Genomic DNA, 26353 nt, shown 5'->3' on the forward strand with positions numbered 1-26353 from the left:
GGATCGGTGTGTCCTTGTCTAGGCCCAATAATTGTCTGAATAGGTCCTCCATTAACTGCCGGGCATCTGGGAGCCTTTATATCTCCAGGTATGCCTCTGATCCTTATGTTGCAGCGTCTGCTCCTGTTCTCTGTGTCCTCTGCTGCTCTTTTAGTAGGTATATCTGGTGGTTTTGCGAGTCCAGTCTGTCGGACAGGTTAGTCGAATTATCAAGTTATTTCATTTGAAAATATCGAAATGTCAGAATGCTATTATTTTAACCTTATTTTGTTTAAGCACTTATTTATGGTGTTTTGTTCACACCTTCCACCATATGGCAAGATCTACTTTCCTGCATATGAAACTCGTATTTAAGCTTGTTCATCTACTGCACGCCTTCATTTAGAGGTTTCACACAAACCAGACACCCATTATAATGAATGCTATGTTTTTCTGTTACATTTTCCACTGTCTGGTTGCTTCAGATGGTGACCACATCTATTACATAGCATTATTGTTGAACTAGAGGATAGGGTTTCAGTTAGGTTTTCTGATCTGGGCCTGGTGCTTGCTATTGTTGAATAATGTAAAAGGTAATTTTAAATAAAAAATCTTACTTAATTATTAAACCCTATTGAGGTTCTTCAGATAACAAAAAGGTCTGTTTTTCCTCTTTACTTCTACATAAGTCTCTTTGGGTAGTAAAAAGGTTGCATGGTAAACCTACACAACACAATTTTTAACCTGAAAGTAGTGATGCACCAAATCCACTATATTGAGACAGGTCCGAATCCCAAACTGAATCACAATCTCCTTGGTTTATGTGATGAAAAGGAACGTGATTTTGAAGGGTTTTTTCACCTTCCAAACACTTTTTTCAGTTCAGTTGTTTTCAGGTTGTTCTCCAAAAATAAAGACTTTTTTCAATTACTTTCCATTATTTATTTTTTTAATGTTTTTCCAAAATCTAAGTTTTTTCTTAAGTTCTAAGTTTAATGTTCCTGCCTCTGGTGTTTCAGTATGGCAGCTCAGTAATTCACCTGTTTGTTTTTTTTTTGCAGACTATTGCACATGATCTGGGCAGCATTATAAAAGAGTGCTACAGCAAGAAGTAAAATATATGCTATAATAAAAGCTTTAAAAAAAATCAGAATTTTGCTTTTAAACAGGTGTGCATTCAATATTGTATGCTGATTGATTGTTACGGATTATGAGACCAGGTCCAACTATTATTGGAGTAAGAAAAAAAAATATACAAAGTTTTGCACAAGTCTGTCTGGTAACCTAAAGCAAACAGTCAGCAGGTCACATTTACTATCACTTGTTTGAATGCAATTATATGGGTAGTCATTATGGATCATTAAACTTGGATACATTACCCTTGCCACTTAGTAATCAACCCACTACATTGAGATTGTCAAAGTCAGATGGAAAGTCTGTGGGGCTCATCTACCTGCTTATATATATATATATATATATATATATATATATATATATATATATATATATATATATATATATATATATATATATATATATATATATACACATATATACACATATATATACACATATATATACATATACATACATACTCATATACATATACACATACATACATATGTCCACTACTCGGTTGACCTGAGTCTTATTTTTTTTTTAAAGCTTTTTATTTAGGGATGCTTTCTGATATTCAAGGCAAACTGGCAGTATGACACTAATATATATATATATATATATATATATATATATATATATATATATATATATATATATATATATATATATATATATATATATATAAGTTCTTGGGTAGCACCACCTTCCTTTTAGCTGCCCCTGTGCACGGAGATCCAATGTATACACAATTTAACAAATATATATATATATATATACACACACACACACACACACACACACACACACAGCTGTCATCTCCTCCTATTTTATCAACTTTACCCGATTTTACACTGTGCCGTCTGTCACTTTAACGCATTCCCCTGATTTCTGACAATTGGCAGGCAAAAATCAACAGACTATTTCTGTGATGTCAACAGATCGGTTTCTGAGGGTTCAGGAGAGATTCTGCTCATGTTTGTGATGTCACTTCCTATTACGTCACGACTGTCGCGTGCCGCAAATCCCCATATCATTCAACATACATCTGTGTGCAGACATAATACCTGATCGGAGCAGTGCGGTTTGGAGTGCCGATATTCCAATATATATATATATATATATATCCTGGAAAAAGGCGAGCATGAAAAAAACTGTGAAATGTATTGGAAAAAAATAATGAGTAGCTCTGACCAATCAGACTGGTTATAGAAGTTAAAAATAAAACATCTTCTACTTTAGGTCAGATGAGGGGGACAGCACATTTTTCTCCCAAATTCAGGTTAGGATTCTATTGTTGTGAATTTGGAAGCAGGGTTGGGGCCCATGGCCCACCCCACCCTAGTACCAAGTGTTTGTAGTAAACCATTTTTGTTCAACATTACAGCACATTGTTTTAAAGCAGAAGTTAAATATTCATTTTGTGACTTCCTTTATCTCCATGAAATTTGTGTTTTAGAACATTCAAAATTGCTGTAAAAAACATTACCAGGATTATGTTTCGGAGGCTCTATGTATTCAAATCTGCAAATGTTGAGATAAATGTCTCAACAGTATCACAAACTCTGTTTAAATTTCTATCAAAAAGCAAAACTTTTACATAAATATGCGGTACATTCAACTTACACACAGCTATTAAGATTGTTTTAGTATTAATTTAAAGCAGAACTAAAGTCCCCCCTCCCCCAAAAAAAGAATTTGACTACAAATGCCAGCTCAAGGCAACCACAAGCGTTTAGCAGTAAAGATCTGTACCTCTGAAGATGCCGTAGCTCCCCATTTTCTTTTCTGCTGCACATGATCTGTGCGCTGTCACTTACTGAGCTTAGGGACCAACTCAAACTATACTGAGTTTATATATAATATAAATGTCACAATATAAGGTTGATTAGTAATTAACCAGATACACATTATAGTAAAGCATAGAAACCAATACATTTAGCATCACCAAAATATGCAGAGACACAAGGTGATAATTTTTTCCACTTCTGATAATTGGTATAAATCTGATCCCCAACCATACCAGAAAAGAGAAGCTCTTAGCTAAGCAAAACCTTGTTCTACAAAAGGACACAGTCTACTACACCTAACTATCCAAATGGAAATGAAAATTAAATTTAAGCATCAATTTTTATTTTTATTTAGCACTAGTTGTGTCCGACCAGAAACATGATATTTAAGGAAAAGCACATTAAAATATTGATACACTATAAACAGCGATAGCCAATAGCAACTTATTTTAGATAATAGGTCTAGTGGTCAAACTGGATTCTATTTCTAAAATTATCTATTGAAGATTTTGGACTTCAAAACTGATCTAAACATATCATCAATTATGAAGTTATTATATGCTCTTTGTTGTACAACATTAAGGGGGTTATTAATCAAAGGTCGAATTTGTAAAGTTTGTGAGGTTTTTTCTATCTCGAATAAACTAACAACTCAAATGTTTGCTTATGTATGAAAAACTTGAATGAATGCAATCAGGGGGGGGAAACATGAATCGATTGAGTTGTTGGCGGAAAAAAAACTCGAATAGCTTGAATTTAGAGTTTTCGAGCGCAAACCACCTAAAATCACGAAGGCTAAAAACATCTTCAGATGGTTCAAGGGACCTCTGCCATTGACTTTTTCATGACCTCAACAGGTTTTAGCTGGAGTATTTTCAGATTCGAGCTATTTGCAGTTTTGGGGCATAATAAATCTCGAGGGTATTGAAACTACCCTCGAAAACTCAAATTTTTGTGAGAAAACACAACTCCACCTTAAACAACCCCCTAAAACATCAGTAAACCTGTAATTATATTGTGTGTTTTACCTGAATTACTTCCCAGTAAAGGACTGTCGGTTCTGCTTGGGCAAGAAGAAGGCCTGCTCTTACTTCCATTGCAGTCACTTAAAAAAACAGATAAATCTCCATTTAGTAGTGTTTATAATTAAACCCAAAATTAGCCAAAGAATTTGCAAGTTTTTAGAATATCAATATAAACCTTAGAACACCATATAACATATTTATTAATGTCTAACATCTAATAAATACCTAACATCTAATATTTATGTTGGGAAGATACAAATGCTAAGTATATTCAGTTTGAAACAAATAAAATCTAGCCATAAAAAAACACAACGTAAAACGTACAAACGCAAGATGATCTTTCTACCAAAGTTTCTTTATAAGCTGCACAATGCCCCGGTGTTTATTCCTCAAACCTGGTTCAAACAAGTCGATAAGATAACGAATGCCTTTTTATATTGATACACCGTATCCTAATTTGAATATGCAAATTGTGGGGAGGGCGGGATTTCACGTGACTTTTTGTTACAAAACAAGGAAGTAAACCAAATTTTTTCCACTTTTTGCCTTTCCGCCCCTAATTTGCATATGCAAATTAGGATTCGGCTGAATCTTCCAAGATGGATTCGGGGATTCGGCCGAATCCAAAATAGTGGATTCGGTGCATCAATACCTTTTTATGGCGAACCGGGCACCTCGCATCAGCCTAGCTGCCCTGCAGTCCTCAACAACCAGGGGGGGGGGCTGGCGCTGCTAAATTTTTTATTATATTACCATGCATCCCAATTAGTTCACGCACATTGGTGGCTGGCCCCCGATATAAATAACCAAGCACTGGTGGCTGAAGCAGCTTGTGCCACTTCACTAGAGGCACTGGCCAACCACTTGTACAGGGGCAAGCACTCCGTTTTTCCGCATACCGCCCAAATGGAACCAGTGATGAGAATTTAATGAGTTATACCTTAGGCGAGGGTATCCCCGACCCAAAACCTAGTCGCCGGGTACCCCAATATGGGAGAACCCCAAACTGCAGCACTTCAAAAAAAAAACGATTCTGGGTTATGGGCTTCCAAGGGGATAAAATACCTATTACAAATATTTATTTGCACAATTCTAAAGGTTTACACATGTATATATCCAATTTCTGCCTATATATTGCACAATTCATGTTTACATATTTATTGTTATTATTAAGTGCCTTTTTGTGATATGTACTAGCTGGAGCCACGTCGTCTCGTCTCACTGTATATTCATATACTGCTGAGATGACAATAAAGTTTACTTTACACACTTTCATTCTATGCACATATTTATACACATTCCCAAATACATACACACTGTCCCCTTCTCACCACCATACACATTTCACATATACACACTATTGTGCAACTGCACATATCACTATACTTTGTTTTTAATTACACCATTTTACTTTTTTTTTCTGAAATGGGCGTTGGTTTAGGCAGTCTCTCCCTCTTAAAAGCCGCTCAGCAGTTGGCGGGGGAAGATTTAGCACACAGTTTAAAACCAAGGCACAGGAGATGTTTACATAAAGAGTTGTTACTAAACAGAGGTAAAATTCCTTTTTTACTATGATTAGAGGTTAATAAGTTAGGGACCACCATGTGGGGTTTTACCTTGACGTGGTATGGTGGCTTATCAATATTATGATCATAACTTTGTAACAAAAAACCCTGTTTCAAAATTACATGCACTTGCATTTTTACTTGAATCATTTAGACAGGGCTCTAAACGTTTTGAAATTGGCCTCAGGTGTGCACCCACAACCCCCCATTTTAATAAAGTTTACTTTGACTTTGATCTTAAGAGCCACAAGGAATACAGTTAAAAATTAGACCTCTTTCAGTTGGAGGTAAAGGCCTATGCTAAACCATCAGGACAATCATCCCCTTGCATAAAATGAAACTATAGAGTCACTCAAAAGTTGTAATAAAATTACCTACGCGGCGGGGTCGGCCGCCGCTCCACCAGCGGGGACGCCCGCCGCGTGGCTCTTCGGCGCCATCTTAATTCTCCTAGGGCGCGCGCGGCGCGCCTGCGCGCCTCTTAAAGGTACAGGCGCGCTGGCGTGATTGCGCCAGCGCGTATTGACGCTCGTTTTGGCGCCAATTTTGAATATATATAAGCCCCATTCATACTCCCAGCCAGTGCCCGTGATAGAACTTGTTTCTAGTGGATTCCTGAGCCTTGTGCATCTGATCTGAATCTCGTCTGTCTGATTATCCGTGTTTGACCCTGCCTGTATCCTGACTATTCTGAACTCTGTATCCTGACCCTTGCCTGTCCAAGACAACTCTTCCTGCTTAACAACCCGGTTTGACCCTTGCCTGCCTGACGATTCTGATATCCGCCTGCCTCCACTCTGCCTGTCTGACGATTCTTCTGCCTGATCCTTTTGTACCGTGACCTTCGGCCCAAAAAGACTCTAACAGCCGTGCCCCTTCGCCAGCCAGAACATCTCGCCTTGCACCCTTCGTTAAGTCCAGGTGGCACCCAAGTAAGCTGAGGGCTCCTCCCGAAGCCCAACGGTGGTCACACTACTGGTGAAGCCGAGCCGAGATCAGGGTGCTTGGCATTTGTTCTGGCATTGGGTGCCGGCCGTGACAATAGTGTTGGCAGTGTAATCAAGAAATTCCTGGTTTAGATGCAGGGGAAGAAAAACTTACAGCACTCTGGTCTTAAACATTGCTCTTATTAATGGGAGCCCCACTGTAAAGGAAAATTGTGAGCAATCCATGCAAGCAGGGGGGTTGTACAAATTAAACACGTGCTCCAGAATAATTCAGGCACCCAAGCTTTTGGCACAATCACAACAGTAAATTTACTGCATAGGTCCCTCAGAATATTGTACAGGTACACAACAGCCCATTTAATTTGCATCTGTGAGGTTCCACACAATTTACTACTGGATTTCATCGCTTAGTAACTCCAATGTAGCACTAAATGAGGGTTGAGTATTACATTTTGGCGATGCCTTCCATTTTGTAATAATCATTTTGAACATATACATGGTACTCAGAACTTCTAAATGCTAATACAAGGAATTGATGAGCTAATAAAGTCCATGGGGCCCAGTTGCATTGTCATAAGAAGCTCATTAGAAGGGAGAATAAAATTGGCAAGTTCAAAATAATGTTACACTGGACACAAGTCTCAGTTCAGACCATATATCAGACCATAAGTATCGGCTGCACATCCTCTCTGCATTTGCCTTAGCAGTTTTTACAGTTCTCCCTAAAGCTCCTGGATTCTTATGCCTGAGTCTTTGCTTTGAAAATCGCTGCCACAAAAGAAGTCTGCGGCTACTGCTCTATTCATCTTGAATTCATGCTCAACCAACTAAATTATTTTTGCATTTTTAAATGCTCTAAAATGTTTTAATGGTGTCATGACATAAAAAACACATCTATATAGACAGTATATAGCTAAAAATTGTACAATATGTTCTTCTTTAATAGATAAATAAGTAGAACTGTGGCAGTATTGTGAATAATTAAACTATTACTTTGTGTAATAGGTTTTGTTTCACTGCTAATCTTTTTCACCGTTATTGTTCCACACCCACACCATCTACCTCCACAGGTATGCAGATAGTTTTAATATATTCCTTAAAAGTTAGTTCGCAGAGAAAGGCTTAAATACTGCAAACCAAGTTACAATGAAATAGAATACAATAAGGAAGGGGTGTATTATTAGTTAAGCCCTGGCAACTACAGACATGGCTGAATACCAAACAAAATCCTAAACATAATTTGCACAAAAAACCCTATAAGAAATACATCCCAATATTTTGGAAATAAAAAGAGGGACAAAAAAGTTGCATGCAGATATGCAGAGCTTTATAGACACATGGCATTAAAGAATTCAGATGCCATTTAGCTGAACTCTAAGCCAAATTCTGAACTGAATCTTGCATTCTGCGATGCATCCCTAGTATTTACATTACATCAAGTATAATGGATTTGCTGCAGATAAAACACACCTGCATTAAGGAACAGCTTATATTAACTAATATTTCAACCCCATGTAATTTATGCAAGAACAAGAAGCTGGGATCAGTCGTCTTTTAGTATGAAATGCTCTGAAAACACCAATACATGTATAACTATTTTATAGTAAATATATTACTCTAAGGAATACAGTCTTTTTTGCAGTATTTGGCAAACTATGTTCTGTTCTAGCAATCAATAGATATTCTGGAGATTTCTATAAAATATTAATAAAAAAACACTGCTCCATATTATTTACATTAGGAGAAACCCAGTAACAAAAATTTAAGTCCGTTAACTGCTGCATTTACAAATCTTGTTTGTACAAAACTAGTTTCCGGTGTCTCCGATGGTAAAAGACTTAATGAGTAAGAAAAGTTCTGCATGTAGTCCTATCTAAACCTAAAACTATTGTATTGATATAAAAGTACTGTACAGACATTTATGGATTAAAATCACTTTTTGAACACCAGATGGCAGTCTTGTAAAATGTTAAGTGCTAAATTGTTTTTTTTAGAAATACACCATGGCCACATAGTCATACTGCAACATACTCTACTCATAATGAAAGGTTTTAGATGAAAGTAAAAATATCATCACTTTAAATGCTTTGTTTTATACTATATACAGGCATGGTTAATTGCCCACTGAAATTTAGTATTTGTAATTCCTCACATTTAGCAGCCCATGTCTTCTAAGTTACAAATGCCCATGCAAGCCCTATCTTCTTAGCTCCTCCAGTACCGCTCTCCTCATCCTCTAGGACACTCAACATTTGTAATATGTTGCCCGGGTCAATTATAATGAATGCACATGAACATCAGAACCCTAGACTTGGGTAGGGCATAAAACCATGAAAACAAAATTAGGCTATTGACAGAAGAATTCTAAAGATTGCCTAGGACCTGCCTAGGACTGAAGATGTTGGTGGCAGATACTTAAAGGGGTGGTTTACCTTTAAATTAACTTTTGGTATGTTATAGATATATAATTCCAAGCAGCTTTTCAATTGGTCTTCTAACTCTTTCCAGTTTTCAAATGGGGGTCACTGGCCCCATCTAAAATACAAATGCTCTGTAAGGCTACATGTATTGTTATTGCTACTTTTTATTACTCATTTTTCTATTCAGGCCTCTCCTGTTTATCCTCTTATTCAAATCCATGCATGGTTGCTAGGGTCATTTGGACCCTAGCAACCAGACTGCTGAAACTGCAAACTGGAGAGCTGCTGGATAAAAAGCGAAATAACACAAAAACCACAAATAATAAAATGAAAACCAATTGCAAATTGTCTCAGAATATCACTCTCTACATCATACTAAATGTTAATTTAAAAGTGAACAACCCTTTTAAGGCTGTGGAAAAGACAAGATAGCTCAAAATGTTAAGCTCTATAATTAAGTGGTCCAAATAACTTATGTGCACCTCAGTTAATGCTGCTTGAATCTGTAATGTTCTTTTAGACCTGGGTGACATCACAGACCCCTCTCAATCTATAGCTCCCCCACTCCTGCCCCCAATGACCATGGCAGTGTGAATGCACAGTGTTCCATGCTTTTTTATCAGTCACTTAAAGGGGAAGGAAACCTAGTCGGCGCAAACCCCCCACCCGTTTGTTGCCCACCCTCCCTCCTCCCCCTGGCCTACCCGTCCCGCTGGGCAAATGCCCCTAACTTGTTACTTACCCTTCTGCGCAGGTCCAGTCCAGGGAGTTCACAGACAACATCTTCTTCCACGCGATCTTCTTCCTGCTGTGAACGGCGTTTTGGCGCATGCGCAGTAGGATCATTTCGCCGGTAAGGATCTACTGCACATGCGCCAAAAGTCACGCGCATGCGCAGTAGATGGTACCGGCGAAATGATCCTACTGCGCATGCGCCGTTCAAAGCAGGAAGAAGATCGCGTGGAAGAAGATGTCGTCTGTGAACTCCCTGGACTGGACCTGCGCAGAAGGGTAAGTAACAAGTTAGGGGCATTTGCCCAGCGGGACGGGTAGGCCAGGGGGGAGGAGGGAGGGTGGGCAACAAACGGGAGGGGGGTGGGGGGTTTGCGCCGACTAGGTTTCCTTCCCCTTTAAAGGGCACCTTTTGGGTTATCCCCAACCAGAGGTGCAGGCTAATAGAGCCCACATTCTGTTTGGGAATAACAGTAGTTTTTTAAAAAGAAATCCCCCCCCTGCCAGCGCTAGGCTACCTGCACCGAATTGCTCATTACGTGCATGCGCGTGACGTCACGTGCGCGTTATGCGCATGCGAGTGACCAGACATGGCTGCTTGCACCGGTAGCTCCCTCCCGGTGTGGGTAGCCTAGCGCTGGTGGCCTAGGGAATTTCTTTTTAAAAAAAACTACTGTTATCCCCAACAGGAATGCGGGCTCTATTTCTATTAGCCTGCACCTTTGGCTGGGGATAACATTTTTACCCAACAGGTGCCCTTTAACGAATGACCCAATAATATTGTATGGTTAGAATGTGACAGGGCATGGTAAGGGCCTGTGGTAAAGCAAATAAAAAACTTCCTGTCTCTACAGATCATAGAGCTTTCTCCTGTAGCCACAGTGATTACAAAAAACTCTGTTTCTGCAGATGGTAGGGTATTCTCCAGCAAGTATCATGCCTACCAGATCTACATCAGTCATCTGGCAGTTATCTTACATTTTGAGATTACAAGATAATACCAGTTATTAACAGACAGCAGGGAAATGCACAAAGTGCAAATAACTGGTGCAAACTTCTATTTTTTTCCACTTGAGACACTGCCCTCTTGTCAGCACATGGGACTGCATGCCCTTGCACTCCATGGAGCATAAAGACATGTGCTTCCCTCATGGATACAATGCTGCTAGTGTTTGGCAGCACTGTATTCACGAGCAGCATGTAGAAGGAGCCACATAGGTGTCCATCTCTATTATTCAGATGCACAAGTTTGGGAGTGCTTGTGTCCAGGGTCATCATAAATTACACCTAATTTCTTGGCTTCAGATGACAATCACAATAACAAAGTATAGCAAGGTGTGTATAGACAGAGCAGGTAGAATTCTACTGAAGGATGCACATGCATGTATCTGGCCAATGCAGATATATTTGAGAAAATGTTAACGGAGCATTGCTGCTTTATGAATGCAGTCTTAAATGCTGCTACTCATTGCTGGATTGCATTGGAGAGTTCTGGTAGTTGATAGTCCAGAAACATTATTGAGAAGTGACATTTCATTACAAGGTTTATGTCCCTGTTAAGTGAAGAGTTTAGACAACCAAAAAATATTCAGTAAGATATACATACTGCTTCTGTTTGTGGTTAGGGTTGCACGGTCTCTCAGAAGTTGGAGTTTCTATTTCTATATTGGAAATGTGGCTTGGTTCAGGATTAAACCCTGTATCACTAAGAAAGTCTTCAGGAGAATTGTCCTTCAAAGCAAGACTTGTATGTTGCTGTTTCGTTCCTGTGGAAGAATATATTAAATGAATACCCATGTTCAGTTATTACTTAGCCAGTATCAAAACAGAAGTTACAAAAAATACACAAAATACTGTCATGGGAAAAATGTTTTGTTTTTTTTTAAAAAAACACATAAGTTAATAGTGCTGCTCCAGCAGAATTCTGAACTGAAATCCGTTTCTCAAAAGAGCGAACATATTTTTTTAAATTTAATTTTGAAATCTGACATGGGGCTAGACATATTGTCAGTTTCCCAGCTGCCCCCAGTCATGCCACTTGTGCTATGATAAACTTCAGTCACTCTTTACTGCTGTAGTGCAAGTTGGAATGATCATAAAAACTACATCATAAAAATCATGACAGAATCCCTTTAATTAGACACATCTTTAGACCAAAAATATATAGCCAACAAGTCTAATACATAAAAACAAGTGGAATTATAGGGAAACACCATTATTAAAAGAATGGTTCAAACCAACATTTCAGAATTTACCCTCCCTTGTGTGTTGGTTAAAAAGCCACATGCTGGAGAGAGCAACGTGGGTCTGAATGGTTATAAATGTGCAAAACTGCTACTGACCATGGCCTGTGCAGCCTAATTTATATGCTGTGGAAGCTGTGGTTCCTTTGGACTCAAAGTGTAGGGGCAGAGACATTGATAAGGTGAGTTGTGAATACTTGTGGCAGCCTATCTACAACACTGTATATAATTCTGTTGTAAGAGTTTTTTTTCTGGATTTTAACATATGTTAAAAAATTTTACAGGCCAAAAACACATCTCCTTGCTACATTCCATATGTATATGTCATTGGAAATACAGATATGCTTATACCAACTGAAAGCCATGGTGAGGGTCTATAAAACAAAAACATTTTTACAAAGTGCACAGTATCGAGTAAGAGATTTCCTAAGACCTTTAGCAAAAATCACATCAGAAAATGTAATCAGAACATTACAATTTTTTAGAATCAGTTTATACTGTTGACTTCCAAATATAAAATGGCATGGTAGCGTCACTGTACTTGATGATAGCTACAGGGAGAAACAACCTCTTACCTTCTTGTGGTGGAATCATGTTATCAGGTAGACTTCCATGTGATGTTGCTCTGAGCAACCATAGACGACTCGCCCCAGTTTTTCCTGCCTGCATAGGATGCATTGGGGGTATGGGGATACAAGGGCCATGTTCCACATCTGATGTTGAAGACAACTGCAATTTGGGTTTCTAAAAAAAAAACTTGGGAATTACCAATGTACCAAATCCACATCACGCCACAAGCTTTCTGAAAGCAGGACAAGAACATGTTTCATGACTTCTATGTGTATGCACGTGGTCCAGATATCAATGTTTAAAATATTATTGGATTGGCATCATATCTGGTAGCCAGCTTGATTCAGTGATAACATAAAAGGGGTTATTTACTAAACTCCAAATTTATTAAAATAAACCCACAATAAACTATATTTATTAATAAAATAAACCATTAAATTAATCGGTTTGGGGTAAAACCCAATGCAATCATACGAAAACCCAAATCATCCTTTTTTCACACTTTTTTCCCCGAGTTGCTAGATTTTTTCATATTTTTGCCAGGAAACACAACATTTTTAGATTTTCAGGCTAAACTCTGCGTAAACCGTGATATCTTCAAATGGTGCCTCTCCCATTGACTTATACATGACCTTGACAGGTCTGAGATGGCCGATTTTCAAATTCAGGCTTTTGGCAGTATCGGGTATAATAAATCTCGATAAATTCGAGTTTTTGCCCCAAAAAGCCAGGCCAGATAAACTTGAGATTTAGTAAATAACCCCCAAAATAGCAGGGACCTGTCTACAGGCCACTTCCCATCTACATTTTGCAAAAACACCTATAGCCAATAAAAGCATCCCATTAGACATATAGCCATTATCAGAAAAAAATCTTATATTCGAAATATACAGTATTTCCTGATCCTTTGATAAGATACAAAAAAGCTAATTAAAAGACCCTTAAAGAAAACACTAAAAGAAGGTAGAATTTGTCTGTTAAATAAAAATGAAAATGAAATAACATAGCCAATACTATATACACATGAATTCTATGATACAAGTATTGGGCATTTTTGCAAGATGTTTCTCACTCAGTGAAGAAATTAAAAAATATGGGATTGCAGTAAATTTTTTATTGAACATAATAGAATTTGAAGGTCTTTCTGTAAGACCATTTCTTGAGCTGTGGATTACATCAAGTGCTAATAAAAACAGAATATTAAACTAACAAACGATGGAATAGCATTAACCGTTACCCAGGCTCATGCCTTCTCAGATTCCAAAGCATGGAAACGGTATCAGTACAAAGAAAAATCTACTAAAATGGATGTTTATTAACATTTAACAAATTGCCTTAATTTTGTCTTTATTTTTTTTTTAGTTTTGAAGAAATTAAATATTTTTTAAACAAATTTCTTTGAATGTACAGTTTATACTCAATTGTGCTGTGAAAACTGGATGAACAGCAGTTTTAAATTGTGGAACTAATTAAAAAAATATTACATATAGCTCATTTTCCAACATAGGTGCTAAATTCAACTGGTGTAGTTACCCATGGCATACAATCAGCAAGTGGAAGTCAGCAACGGAGCAGGTTCTTTAGTTTTACATGTCAAATGGGTTTGGGGGGCTTAGTCTCCCCTAGCCTTAATGAAAATCCACCCATTCCGAGCGTCCCTTTGAGGAACCTTAAGTCAGGGCAACCCTTTGCCCCAAAAAAGGTTACAAACATGAAAACATTGCCTTCACCAAAAAATCTTGTTCTAACTGACCTTCAATATGTGCTTTTGCCTGCATCTAGTGTAAGGGAGAATTACCTCCTCCCTCCACGCCGACGCTGCCCAAGATGGCGGCGCCCAGTCCTTCTACGCGGTTCTTCCCAGGCGCGGCACTGTAACGCCAGTGCGTTTTCGCCAGCGTCAGAATGGACGCCGGCGCTTGGATGGACGCCAGCGTCGGAACGCCGGCGCAATTACGCCAGCGCAGTGACGTCATCACGTTTATCCTTTGGCGCCAATGGAGGCCTATTTAAGGAGCCTAAAGGTCTGCAAACATTGCCCAATTACAGGTTCTACTTCGTGTGTTCCTGGGTGTGCTAGTAGATATTGATTCTTGTTCCTGATCTTGACCCTTTGCCTGTTTATCGTTATTGAACCCTTGCCACCTGAACTGACCTATTTGCCTGGACTTTGACCATTCTTTTGCCTAATCCTATTGTACCGCGAACTGTGCTGAACTTCAGCTTCCTCTTTGGTCCGCTACTCCAGTTTGAGCCTTCGGGCCCTTACATCTAGGACACAAATAAAACATTCCACCCAAATATGTCCCTAAGCTGCCTTCAGGCTGGGCACCCTTCAGTCAAAACTTTGAACCCACAGTTTTTACTGTTTTATACAAATAAAAGAACAAGCAACACTAAATAAAAAGGTATACTTACATGAGGTAAAGGGCTGAGACGTGTCCCAGAAACAGGTCTTGAGTCAGGGGAATCAAAGCTACAGGAATGCAAACTGTGGAACATAGACAATATTAAGAAAAGTTATGGGACTATGAAAAAAAAATAGGTTTCACTATGAAAAAAAAATAGGTTTCACTTTTAGGCTTTTTATATGACTAAGCCAAGTCAAAGCTATACAAATAAAATGTCTTTTGGAACATCACAAATTAGCATTCATAAGTGTGGGGTTTATAACAATTTAACTTTTACTGCTTGGATCCGTATGTTTGAAAATTACATTATTGCTGCTGACCAAGGGGAGATTTCTGCTGCTAGAAAGCATGCTTTACTTATTCACTGCCTGGGAGCAGAGGGACAGCATATATTCTATACATTACCATTACCTGATGAGACTTATGTAACTGCACTTACTGCTATAAAGAACTTTTTTGTGCCATGAGTAAATGTGGTTGCTGAAAGATATAAATTCTGCCAATGTGGACAGCATAATGGTGAATCCACAGAACAATTTGTAGCAGCTTTGAGAGAGCTGGTTGTTACCTGTGACTTTGGGAATCTAACAGATGAAATTCTAAGAGACCAAATAATGGAAAAAACAAACTCACCTTGCATAAGAGAGAGAAACTGCTCCTAGAGCAGGATTTAACCCTTGCAAAGGCTATTACTGTTGCTAGCCAAATTGAAACAGCAGTGACAAAGGCTAAAACTCTCAGTCAGGGAATGTACAGATTGTGAATTCAACACTGTGGCCTAATAATGCACAGTCACAGGCAAAATACAGTGCTAAGGAAAGGGATTCACCTACATTGCAAAACCGTACAGCAAATACAAATAAAAAGTACTGCTTTCGCTGTGGTTCAACACAACACACTGCAAATTATGTCCTGCAAAAGCTAAATGGTGCCGCAAATGCACAAAAGTAGGACATTTTGCTAAGATGTGCCGTAGTTCTGCTAAAGATGTTCATGAAGTCACTACTACAAATGTCACAGTATTAAGTGTGGATAAAGCTGGTACATTTATTCCAGACAAGTTTATATGCATGTCAGTGTTAATACTGCTTCTGCTGACAAGGGACACCCCATTAACCTGATGCTTGATACAGGTTCAGCTGTTTCTATACTATAAAACAATATTTTCTTGAAATACTTTGCAAAAGATCCACTTGTTGCACCTGCCCTGAAACTGGTCAGTTACTTAAAGGATCCAATCCCTGTGCTTGGTTGCTTGCCAGTGACTGTACAATTTGAATCAAATACTGCAAAATGTGACTTTTACATTGTGAATAAGGGTACTGCTATACTTGGAAGGGATCTCTTTGCTCCAATAAACCTACAATTAGTTGACGGTCTCATTACTACAGCACCAGTGCCTGCCACACAGCCAGTGTCTAAAATGTCACCACAAAGCAACACTTCACTGGGCTGTGCAAATAACTTTGTACACAAAGTTAAGTTGAGACCAGATGTAAAACCAGTACCATTCCCTGATTCAACATGGGAAAACTTGCTATTGATATTGTCAGTCCTTTTGGAGATGCTCCTATAGACTGTAGGTTTGCTATAACCTTGATAGACTATTACAGTAAATGGCCTGAAATTGCATTTGTTTCTCATATAACATCAGCTACAGTAATAACATTTCTGTCTACAGTCTTTAGCAGAGAAGGTAATCCAAAGGAGTTAATATCAGACAACAGACCACAGTTTGTCTCATCTGAGTTCGAATTGTTTCTGAGAGAGAAGAATATTGTGCATAGGAAATGTTCAGTGTATTACCCACAAGCAAATGGAGAAATCGAGCGATTCAACAGAAGTCTGAAAGAAGCACTACAGACAGCAAATTTTACTGGGAAATTTTGGAAAGTATTTACAACAGAGATCCTACGTAACTGATCACCAGCTAAAGGTCTACTGGTAGATCCCGATCTACCTTTTGGGCACCCCTGGATTAAGGGCTTGTAGTAGACAGAGACAGTCTCTCATTTTTAAATGCCATGTGCAAAACACCAGATAAACATCAGCGGGAACAATCCACATATATGCACATAACAATCTACATTATCTATAGGTATTACAGTGGCAGGGATATTTAGATTATATTTATAATAACCTGTACCTGATGACATCCCACATCATATTGGCTCAAATTTATTAGCGTTGTTTTTATACAATATTGCAACCTTGAGCCAGAAACAATGCATGACCATATCCTTTGGCTCGACTCCCCTCCATTTTTGCTCCTAGTCAGAATGTCCAAGACACCCATATCTGCTGTGAACATAATGGCATTGACAGCTAGGGATGTAGCGAACGGCGGAAAAAATGTTCGCGAACATATTCGCGAACTTGCGACAAAACATGCGAATAGTTCGCGAACGTCGCGAACCCCATAGACTTCAATGGGAAGGCGAATTTTAAAAGCTAGAAAAGACATTTCTGGCCAGAAAAATTATTTTAAAGTTGTTTAAAGGGTGCAACGACCTGGACAGTGGCATGCCAGAGGGGGATCAAGGGCAAAAATGTATCTGAAAAATCCATTGTTGACACAGCGCTGCGTTTTGTGCTGTAAAGGGCAGAAATCACACTACGTCACTCAGGTGATGTTTCTGGACACGGAATGTGAAAAAGCTCACACAGCTAGGTGGCACTTGGTTAAAGACTGGGCAAATAATGCCTGCAAGGGCAACGTATACACTACAGCCGTTGGATACGGAATATATTATTGCTGCTTGAAAAACGTCACTCGGGTGGTGTTTCTGGAGACGGTATTATTATTGATATTTAGACAGCTAGGTGGCAGTTGTTTGAAGAACAGATGCAGATGAGAGATCAGCAGCAGGACAGACAGCTGCCCACAGCAGCTACATACAGAGCACTGCAGTAGAAGGTAGATTACTAGCCAGCAAAGCTACCTAACCTAAAATGTCCCTCAAATCCCTGCAGAGTTCTGTCCCTACAATACAGAGCAGTATCAAGTAGATTACTAGCCAGCAAAGTTACTATCAACTGTCCCTCAAATCACTAACAGCTCTCTCCCTACACTAGCTCTTCCAAGCACACACAGGCAGAATGAAAAAACGCTGCAGGGCTTCAGTTTATATATGGAAGGGGAGTGGTCCAGGGGGTGTGGGGGTGGTCCAGGAGGGAGAGCTTCCTGATTGGCTGCCATGTATCTGCTGGTCTGGGGTGAGAGGGCAAAAATAAGCGCCAGCTAAGGCGAACCCAAATTGGCGAACGTCGCGCGACGTTCGCGAACATTCGCCGAACGCGAATAGTCGATGTTCGCGCGAATTAGTTCGCGGGCGAACAGTCCGCGACATCCCTATTGACAGCTGTAATAAACAATGATTACAAAAACACAGCATGTACAGTACCATCTCTGCAAGACCTTATAGTACTAGTAAATAGGGATGGGCAAATTTTTTCGCCTTGTTTCGCCACAAAAATGATGCCCATAGACTTGTATGGCATTGTGCGTCAAAAAAAAATAAAAGACGCGCGTCAAAACAATTTCGCAGCACGACAAATTTTTTTTGCCGCCCATAGACTTTAATGGCCGTCAGCAACATTTCACTGGCGGCGTTTTTTTGGCGAAACGGGTCAAATTCGCCCATCCCTACTAGTAAATGTTCATCATTATAATAAAGCAATATGCTATTATTCTATAGCTGTAATTCTTGAGGATGAATGACACTCAGATCTGGTTTTTGGTCATTAGATTATTCAAATCCTGAGCTGGTCACTGTTAAATGCCAGGGGCTCTTCCATGGACAAAAAAAAACTCAAGTATACGAGAGATCATTTTCAACTGTGCGTTGGGGTCACAGAATAGATTACAGTGCATAATAATGAACCAGGGACAAAGCCAAATAAATAACCACAATGAACAAGAACTATTAGTCAGCTAGAGAGCAACAACAAAGTCCTTCACTAAAGGGCCCTATTCAAGCTTCCTGCTTTGTAACAGTGGTGGTTACATCATTGGTTTAAATATATCATGGTTAGTTATTTCTGTCTTTAAAGGGGAGTTCACCTTTAAAGGAGAACTAAACCATCTGTACCAAAAAAGCCCCCCTTTACTGCCTTGTATTGCCTCCCCCTCCCCGCACTGTGCATTAGTTAAAAAAAAAAAACCTTAAAAAAGCTCTGACCGTTAAATGAAGAGCAGTGAAGGGGAGCTTAAGGGCACCATCTTCCGCCACTTCGTAATCTTTCGGGCGTCAACACCGAAACGAAGCCTGTCGGAGCATCCACAATTGGGCCAAGTCAGGAATCGGATTTACCTGCGTATGCGCAAATCAGCGTTGACTCCAGAAAGAATACAAATCTGTGGAAGATAGTGCTGTGGAGTTCCACTGCTCTGCATTCTAGGGTCAGATTTTTTTAAGGGTTTTTTTTACTAATGCACAGTGCATGGAGGGGGGCAATGTCAGGCAGTTAAGGGGGGCTTTTTGGTAGGGGGCTTAGTTCTTTTCTAAGTTAACTTTTAGTATGTTATATAATGGCTAATTCTAAGCAAGTTTTAAAATGGTATTCATTTTTTCTTGCATATAGTCCATTGATATGTTGTGCTGAGGAATGCCAATGTCACACTTATGCATATGGATCACTTACTTCACTTGCTCAGTTTGGTGACCTCAAAGAGTTGCAGGATGGCTGTCACATTTCAATCGGCAACGTGCAAAAAACTGTGCATGCTTTGTGCCTGTTTTTTGCACTTTGCACGATAAAAATATATGAGCCCTTCTGGTACAAAAACAAATGCAATTCAAATCAGAATGAAAACAAAACTTAAAATATCTATGCTTAAAAGAAAATTACAGAGAACTGTTATTACATTCAATGAAAAACCCTCCATAAAAATGAATGCCAATACAAAGCACATACATTTTTCCATGTTAATTTCAATGTTTTTTTTTTCTTTTGAGGTCTGAACAAGCAGACTACTTATAAACAAAACAAACATGGCCAGCTATCTCACATGGAAAACAAGGCCATGTGGGAGCTCAGTAATACTAGAAATCACTAAACTGAAACCATATGCTCTTCTAAAATAACAACAGATCTCCAAGATGCTTACTTTTGTGTGCTGGCATAAGCTTTTGGGATTTATTCTTTTTTTTTGGATGTAAAAGAAAAAAAAACAGAAACAGTAAGTCTCATGTTCAGAGTGGATTTGTTTTTTCATTTGTGAGCTTAGCTTGCACTAAAAATAAAGGGCAGCCAACACAGTCATAAAATCCTAGTTTTACATCGGCCTTGTAGTTCTGCTATCTGTGAAGAAAGTGGTTTCTCTCCAGAGCCAGGCTCAAACTACCAATGGAATGCTTTAAAAGCACACATACATTTGATGCATGGATTTGGTATTGCTATAAAAAAAGCCCCACTAAATGCATTTCTTGCCATCATTAAACATGATTAGCATAAAGCGATACCTACAAAATCTCAGACGACGTTTCAAAAATTAAAAAGACTATAACCAGTATTTCTAGGGTTTATGCTTGATGGACGATTTTCAATACAGGTATGGGATCCGTTATCCGAAAAAAGGCCGTCTCCATAGGGGTATGTTTATCAAAGAGTGAAGTCTGAGAACGCCACATCCACTAGAGTGAAATTCCATTCATTTCTGTGGCAATTTTAAAAGAGTATTTATCAATGGGTAAAAGTGAAAGTTCACCCTTCATATATGCCTTCAAATACCAAAGAAATGAATGGAGAGTGGCAGAATTTCACTCTAGTGGACTGTGGCGTTCTCAGACTTCACTCTTTGATAAATATACCCCATAGACTCTATTTTATCCAAATAATCAAAAAAATTTAAAATTATTTCCTTTTTCGCTGTAATAATAAAACATTACCTTGTACATAATCCAAACTAGGATATAATTAATCCTTATTGGAAGCACAACCAGCCTATTGAATTTATTTAATATTTACATGATTTTCTAGTAGACTTAAAGTATGAAGATCCAAATTACAGAAAAAACCCTTAAACCGGAAAACCCCAGGTCCCAAGCATTCAGGATAACAGGTCATATACCTGAATTATGCAGTTTAAAGGAGAATAAAAGATAAAATATAGCCCTGGAAAAGCCTTACTCACCCTTCACAAACCTCCAATACTGCCCTGCTCCATTATCTTTTGTGAAAACAAGTGCATTTATGAAATAATCAAAACATTAGGTTACTGAGAGAGATAACGTAAATCAGCCAACGAATGCAGGTGCACACCTGGTCTCTCTGTAACATACGCGGTGCTTGGGGCATAGGAGGACGGCACCTCCACTATTCAATGAAAAACTAAGTACTCCAGCACACGTATTCTGCTTAAGGGTTACTACCCGTGTTTAATGTCAAGCCAAAAAGGCCTCCCACCTCCACCCTTAAATATGTAAAAAATTCAATCTCCACCCAATTCGGTTATAAATCACATATCAAGAGAAATAACACAACCAAATGATTTCCCTTGAATCACAAAAAAAGTCCAATAATGTACAACGAGTCCAGAAACCATGACGTAATTGAAGTTTCACCAGTAATTCAAGTAAAGTCCAAAGATATTCAACTGGCTGAAAAGTTTGAAAACATTTTGTTTTAAAACAGAGCATTTAGGGGTGCAATCAAAACACAGGGTTAATGACCTAATACAGTTAGTCCATTTCGGAAGGAATTAATCATACCTTTCCTTTTCTTATTACTTCCTAACGAAAAAATATCAAGTTAGGGGAATCTGTAGAAAAATGGAAACAAATTAGCAACATGATATAAAATGGCAGAATGATACATTGTTACAAATAACATGCCAGGCTAAACTCCTCATTTAACCCCCTTGTTGTCTGCGTTTGTAACAGCCATATCCAATAAGCCTCACGTTGTGCCAATTTTAGCTTGAGACCTTGACTAGGTGTTCGTATTTTTTCTAATACCTGCCATCTTAACTGCGATATCCTATGGCCTTCTTCAAGAAAATGGTCATATAAAAAAGTTTTTTCTTTTTGTCACTAATTTCTAGTTTGTTCTTTCAGTGGTGGTTTATAATTTCTGATGGCAGCCTTATGTTCGTTTAACCTTATCTTTACCTGTCTACTTGTTTGGCCAATATATGCCAAGCCAGTAAGCCAAGCCAATATTTTTATGGATTATTTTGAAAACACATTTATTTTTTCCAATTCTGAATTTTCGTCACATATTTTATCTTATTGGCGCTATGTGGATGATGCCTTTTTTCTTTGGAAAGGTGGCAAAGCCAAATTATTGGAATTCCTTGGGTATTTAAAAATTCACTCTGGAATAATCCATAAAAATATTTGCATAGGCAGGTGACACATTTGCCCCCATGGCGCAGCCTTGTGTTTGTAAGAAAAAAATATTTTTAAAGGAAAAAACTTTTTTTGTAAGTACCATTTCCAATAAAGTGCATAGAAAAGTGATGTGGTATGTAGGTGTTTTTGTATGGCTCAGATATGAACGTACACATTCAATATTTTTTTCTTACAAACACAAGGCTGCGCCATGGGGGCAAATATGTCACCTGCCTATGCAAATATTTTTATGGATTATTTTGAAAACACATTTATTTTTTCCAATTCTGAATTTTTGTCACATATTTTATCTTATTGGCGCTATGTGGATGATACCTTTTTTCTTTGGAAAGGTGGCAAAGATAAATTATTGGAATTCCTTGGGTATTTAAATAGTGTACATAGCATTTTAAAATTCCCTCTGGAATATCACCCTGCCAATATAGATTTTTTGGATGTCGACATATATCGATCTGATAATGGTTTTAAAACAACGGTTTTTACTAAACCCACAGACCGTAACAATCTATTGAGTCCTACCAGCTTCCATGCCCCTAGCTTGTTTAATGGCTTACCAAAAAGTCAACTAATGAGAGTTAGGAGAATTACATCGGATGATGGGTTATATGCATGTGAATCTGAAAAGATGATTGATAAATTCATGTTAAGGGGTTACGATAAAAATAGCCTCTTAAAAATTCGTGAAGAGGTTGATAAGATACCAAGAACAAACTCAAGATGGCAGGTATTAGTTAGTTAAGATGGCAGGTATTAGAAAAAATACGAACACCTAGTCAAGGTCTCAAGCTAAAATTAGCACAACGTGAGGCTTATTGGATATGGCTGCTACAAACGCAGACAACAAGGGGGTTAAATGAGGAGTTTAGCCTGGCATGTTATTTGTAACAATGTATCATTCTGCCATTTTATATCATGTTGCTTATTTGTTTCCATTTTTCTACAGATTCCCCTAACATGATATTTTTTCGTTAGGAAGTAATAAGAAAAGGAAAGGTATGATTAATTCCTTCCGAAATGGACTAACTGTATTAGGTCATTAACCCTGTGTTTTGATTGCACCCCTAAATGCTCTGTTTTAATACAAAATGTTTTCAAACTTTTCAGCCGGGTGAATATCTTTGGACTTTACTTGAATTACTGGTGAAACTTCAATTACGTCATGGATTCTGGACTCGTTGTACATTAATGGACTTTTCTTGTGATTCAAGGGAAATCATTTGGTTGTGTTATTTCTCTTGATATGTGATTTATAACCGAAGTGGGTGGAGATTGAATTTTTTACATATTTAAGGGTGGAGGCGGGAGGCACAGATCACATGACGAAGGGGTACACCCCGAAACGTTGTAACCTTTTTGGCTTGACATTAAACATGGGTAGTAACCCTTAAGCAGAATACGTGTGCTGGAGTACTTCATGTTACTGAGAGAGAACCAGGAGGCAGTAGTAGCTGCTGCAAAGTGTGTTTAATCACACAGCTAGTACTGCCTCATTTGCTACACCTGAAGTGGGTGTGTATTACTTGGATTGAGAGCCGAGATTTCTCCTGATGCACAGCCATTGAGTGGCATTTATTCAGTACACTGTAAAAGTAGCAAAACAAGCCCAGCCCCTCCAGTTGACTGAAAAGAGGCATTTGCCATATCTGCTCTGCTAAGAAATTTGAAGCTTTATAAAGTTTTCATGTTTTTTTTCATAATACCTGTTACTGCCAACATTTCCAAGAACCTGTAGAATGTGTTGCAGTCACAGATATTTGAAATTGAATTAATTCTGAATGACATATTGGTTATTTGGAGATTGTTGTGGTACACTATAACAGAATGCCACTTCTTCCTCTGTAAAAAGTTATTTTTTTTCCTCTGATGTGCAGTATGGTAAGTATAATTTATTTTAAATGAAGCAAAGAGCATTTTTAAATGCTAAACTTCATAACAGCAGCAGATATTACATTTGCACCAAAACGTCTAAAGAACAACTGTACTTAATTAAAGAACTGTAATGTAATTAAATGCAAAGTCTCTCAAAGACAGATCATTAGGTCCCAGTAGACCAAGGCACACCATCATCCAAAACATTTCCATATTACCTTGAAAGACAACCAGAAAAATGGGAAGCTATTGGCCTTGGAAGCTACATTACCAAATTATACCACCAGTAGCTTATCAGTTTTGTTAATAGAATTGTAATATGCCTGCCAAGTTGCAATGACCTGGATGCATCTAAATCAGTCTACCTGCCACTAATGCGAAGTGACATGACTCATCATCTGTACATAAAAATGTAGTAAAAAATAATTCTGCTTGGCTATATAGAACAACTAAAGATACCCAATGTGTCTAGACTACAGCCTGCAACAGGTTTTCTCAGGGCACCATATTAAATTTGGGACTTGGCTTTGCCATTCAAAAAAAACTGGTTTAAAAATGATTATGCACCTCATATGACTATTATAACAGGACATTCTACTTCTACTTGAGACCCACCATAAAAGCACCATATACAGCATGGGGACCAGATTTTGGTCCTGACTAGCCTATTGTATATATGATCTGTATGAACTGTATCGATATTCAACATCTTGATTTAGGGGATTACATCATACAAAGATTTTCCAGGGAAACAATTATCAGTTGTAGCACTGTATTACTATGATAAATTTCTTTGCTATTAGCTGAGCTTTGGGTTTGGTTGAACATTGCCAGAAAATGCATAAGTGAGTGTCACTCATGGATTGGTTTTTTTCACATGAGCTTGTGTTTTCGGAAGCTCAGCTAATAGTAATGTAGCCCCTAAAGTGATGACTAGTAAAAGCTGCCTGTTGACTGGATGGTGAAGGTGACTGTAGCAAACGTTATACTTTGGATTACATTGTAATTTACTTGTCCTTTACCCAGCCCTATGCTATTTGTCTTTTGGCCCTCGTCCTAGAAAATCCTCCCCTTTTGGTTTATGGGAAATCCCTAAATCGTGCCTACCCATAATGTCCAAGTTATTCTACTTAAATTCAATATTGTAATAAACTAATAAATATAAAGTGGCATGTTTACCAAGCATAAATGTCATACCTCCCTAGATAACTAAAATGAGTGTGTCATATAATTCAGCTCTAAGCTAATAGCATCATCAAATGAAAGGTCCTTTACCATACTATGCCACTGCTAAAACTTTTAAGATTATTCCCGAAATACCTAAGAACATATGAGTTGTTCTTCCTCTTACACCAAAAATTCTTGTCACTGAAAGAGAACACTTATGGAAATACAGATAAATGGAGGGCACACCTTATTCAAAATATACAAAAGAAAACAATGTAGTGGGAGGTGCAAAATAACCTTTAGGTCACCCCTACAGAGCAACCAAATATAGTACATACAAAAAATCAGGTCTGCACACTCAAACACGAATCTTTAGACTCAGGTGGTAAGATTGAAATATGTTTTACTAGTTAAAAAGAACAAGCAAACAAAAAGCATAATGTTTAACAAAAACAAAAAACATTTCACATGATGCTAATATACATACCACCCTTAAGGTACAAGCAAGGCAGAAAAGAAGACTACAAGGAGCGAATACACCTGCCAAAATGAGAATAACCCCAACGTTTCGGCAAATAGCCTTTCTCTTGAATCCCCTTGACAAAGGCTATTTGCCGAAACTTGAACACATACCTTTGCGGTACCAGATGCTGTACTGAAGGACCCACGCCTGTTACAGGGTCAAGTTATCCAATCAGAGCAGATATCAGCAGCACACCGTAGATATGAATAAACGTGTATTTTATTGCATCAAATTATTTCAAACAGGGCAACGTTTCGGGCCACCTGGGCCCTTTATCAAGCCTAGTGTTACAATTCCCACATCCATATTTAAAGTATGAGGAGGGGGTGTGGAAAAAAAGGCCACTCCCTCTTCCTGTGACAACATAAAAAATCAGTGCTATTTATTTAACCCATGATGGTCAAAATTATAAAATTCAGTCCATTTCAGTTAAATCCATAAAATGTCTGTCTTTTACCTTGTGCTCAACATCACTTTGTATACACATAATATATACAATGAATAAAAAATGTTGTGATTAAAAATTGTGATAATAATAAATATAAAAAAGACCAATTGCAATAAAGTCTTAATAGTGAACATACAAAAATCTTTGATAAAAAGTGAAAAGTTGTTGCTTTACATAAAAAACACATCTTAAA

General features: G+C 38.2%; 1 protein-coding gene across 2 annotated transcripts in view; it reads right to left on the bottom strand.

Annotated features, from left to right (window-relative positions):
- armc2.L (armadillo repeat containing 2 L homeolog) overlaps positions 1–26353 on the bottom strand; it is a 60451-nt gene that overhangs the window by 32127 nt on the left and 1971 nt on the right. For both annotated transcript variants that reach the window (XM_041562995.1, XM_041562996.1), the window contains exons 3-6: positions 14806–14878; positions 12393–12561; positions 11181–11340; positions 3914–3990 (exon numbers count right to left, since the gene is read on the bottom strand). In XM_041562995.1, coding sequence (XP_041418929.1) covers positions 3914–3990; positions 11181–11340; positions 12393–12561; positions 14806–14878 — 479 coding nt within the window. The remainder of the gene's footprint in view (positions 1–3913; positions 3991–11180; positions 11341–12392; positions 12562–14805; positions 14879–26353) is intronic.

The sequence above is a fragment of the Xenopus laevis genome, chromosome 5L (assembly GCF_017654675.1).
Source record: "Xenopus laevis strain J_2021 chromosome 5L, Xenopus_laevis_v10.1, whole genome shotgun sequence".
Lineage (NCBI taxonomy): Eukaryota > Metazoa > Chordata > Amphibia > Anura > Pipidae > Xenopus > Xenopus laevis.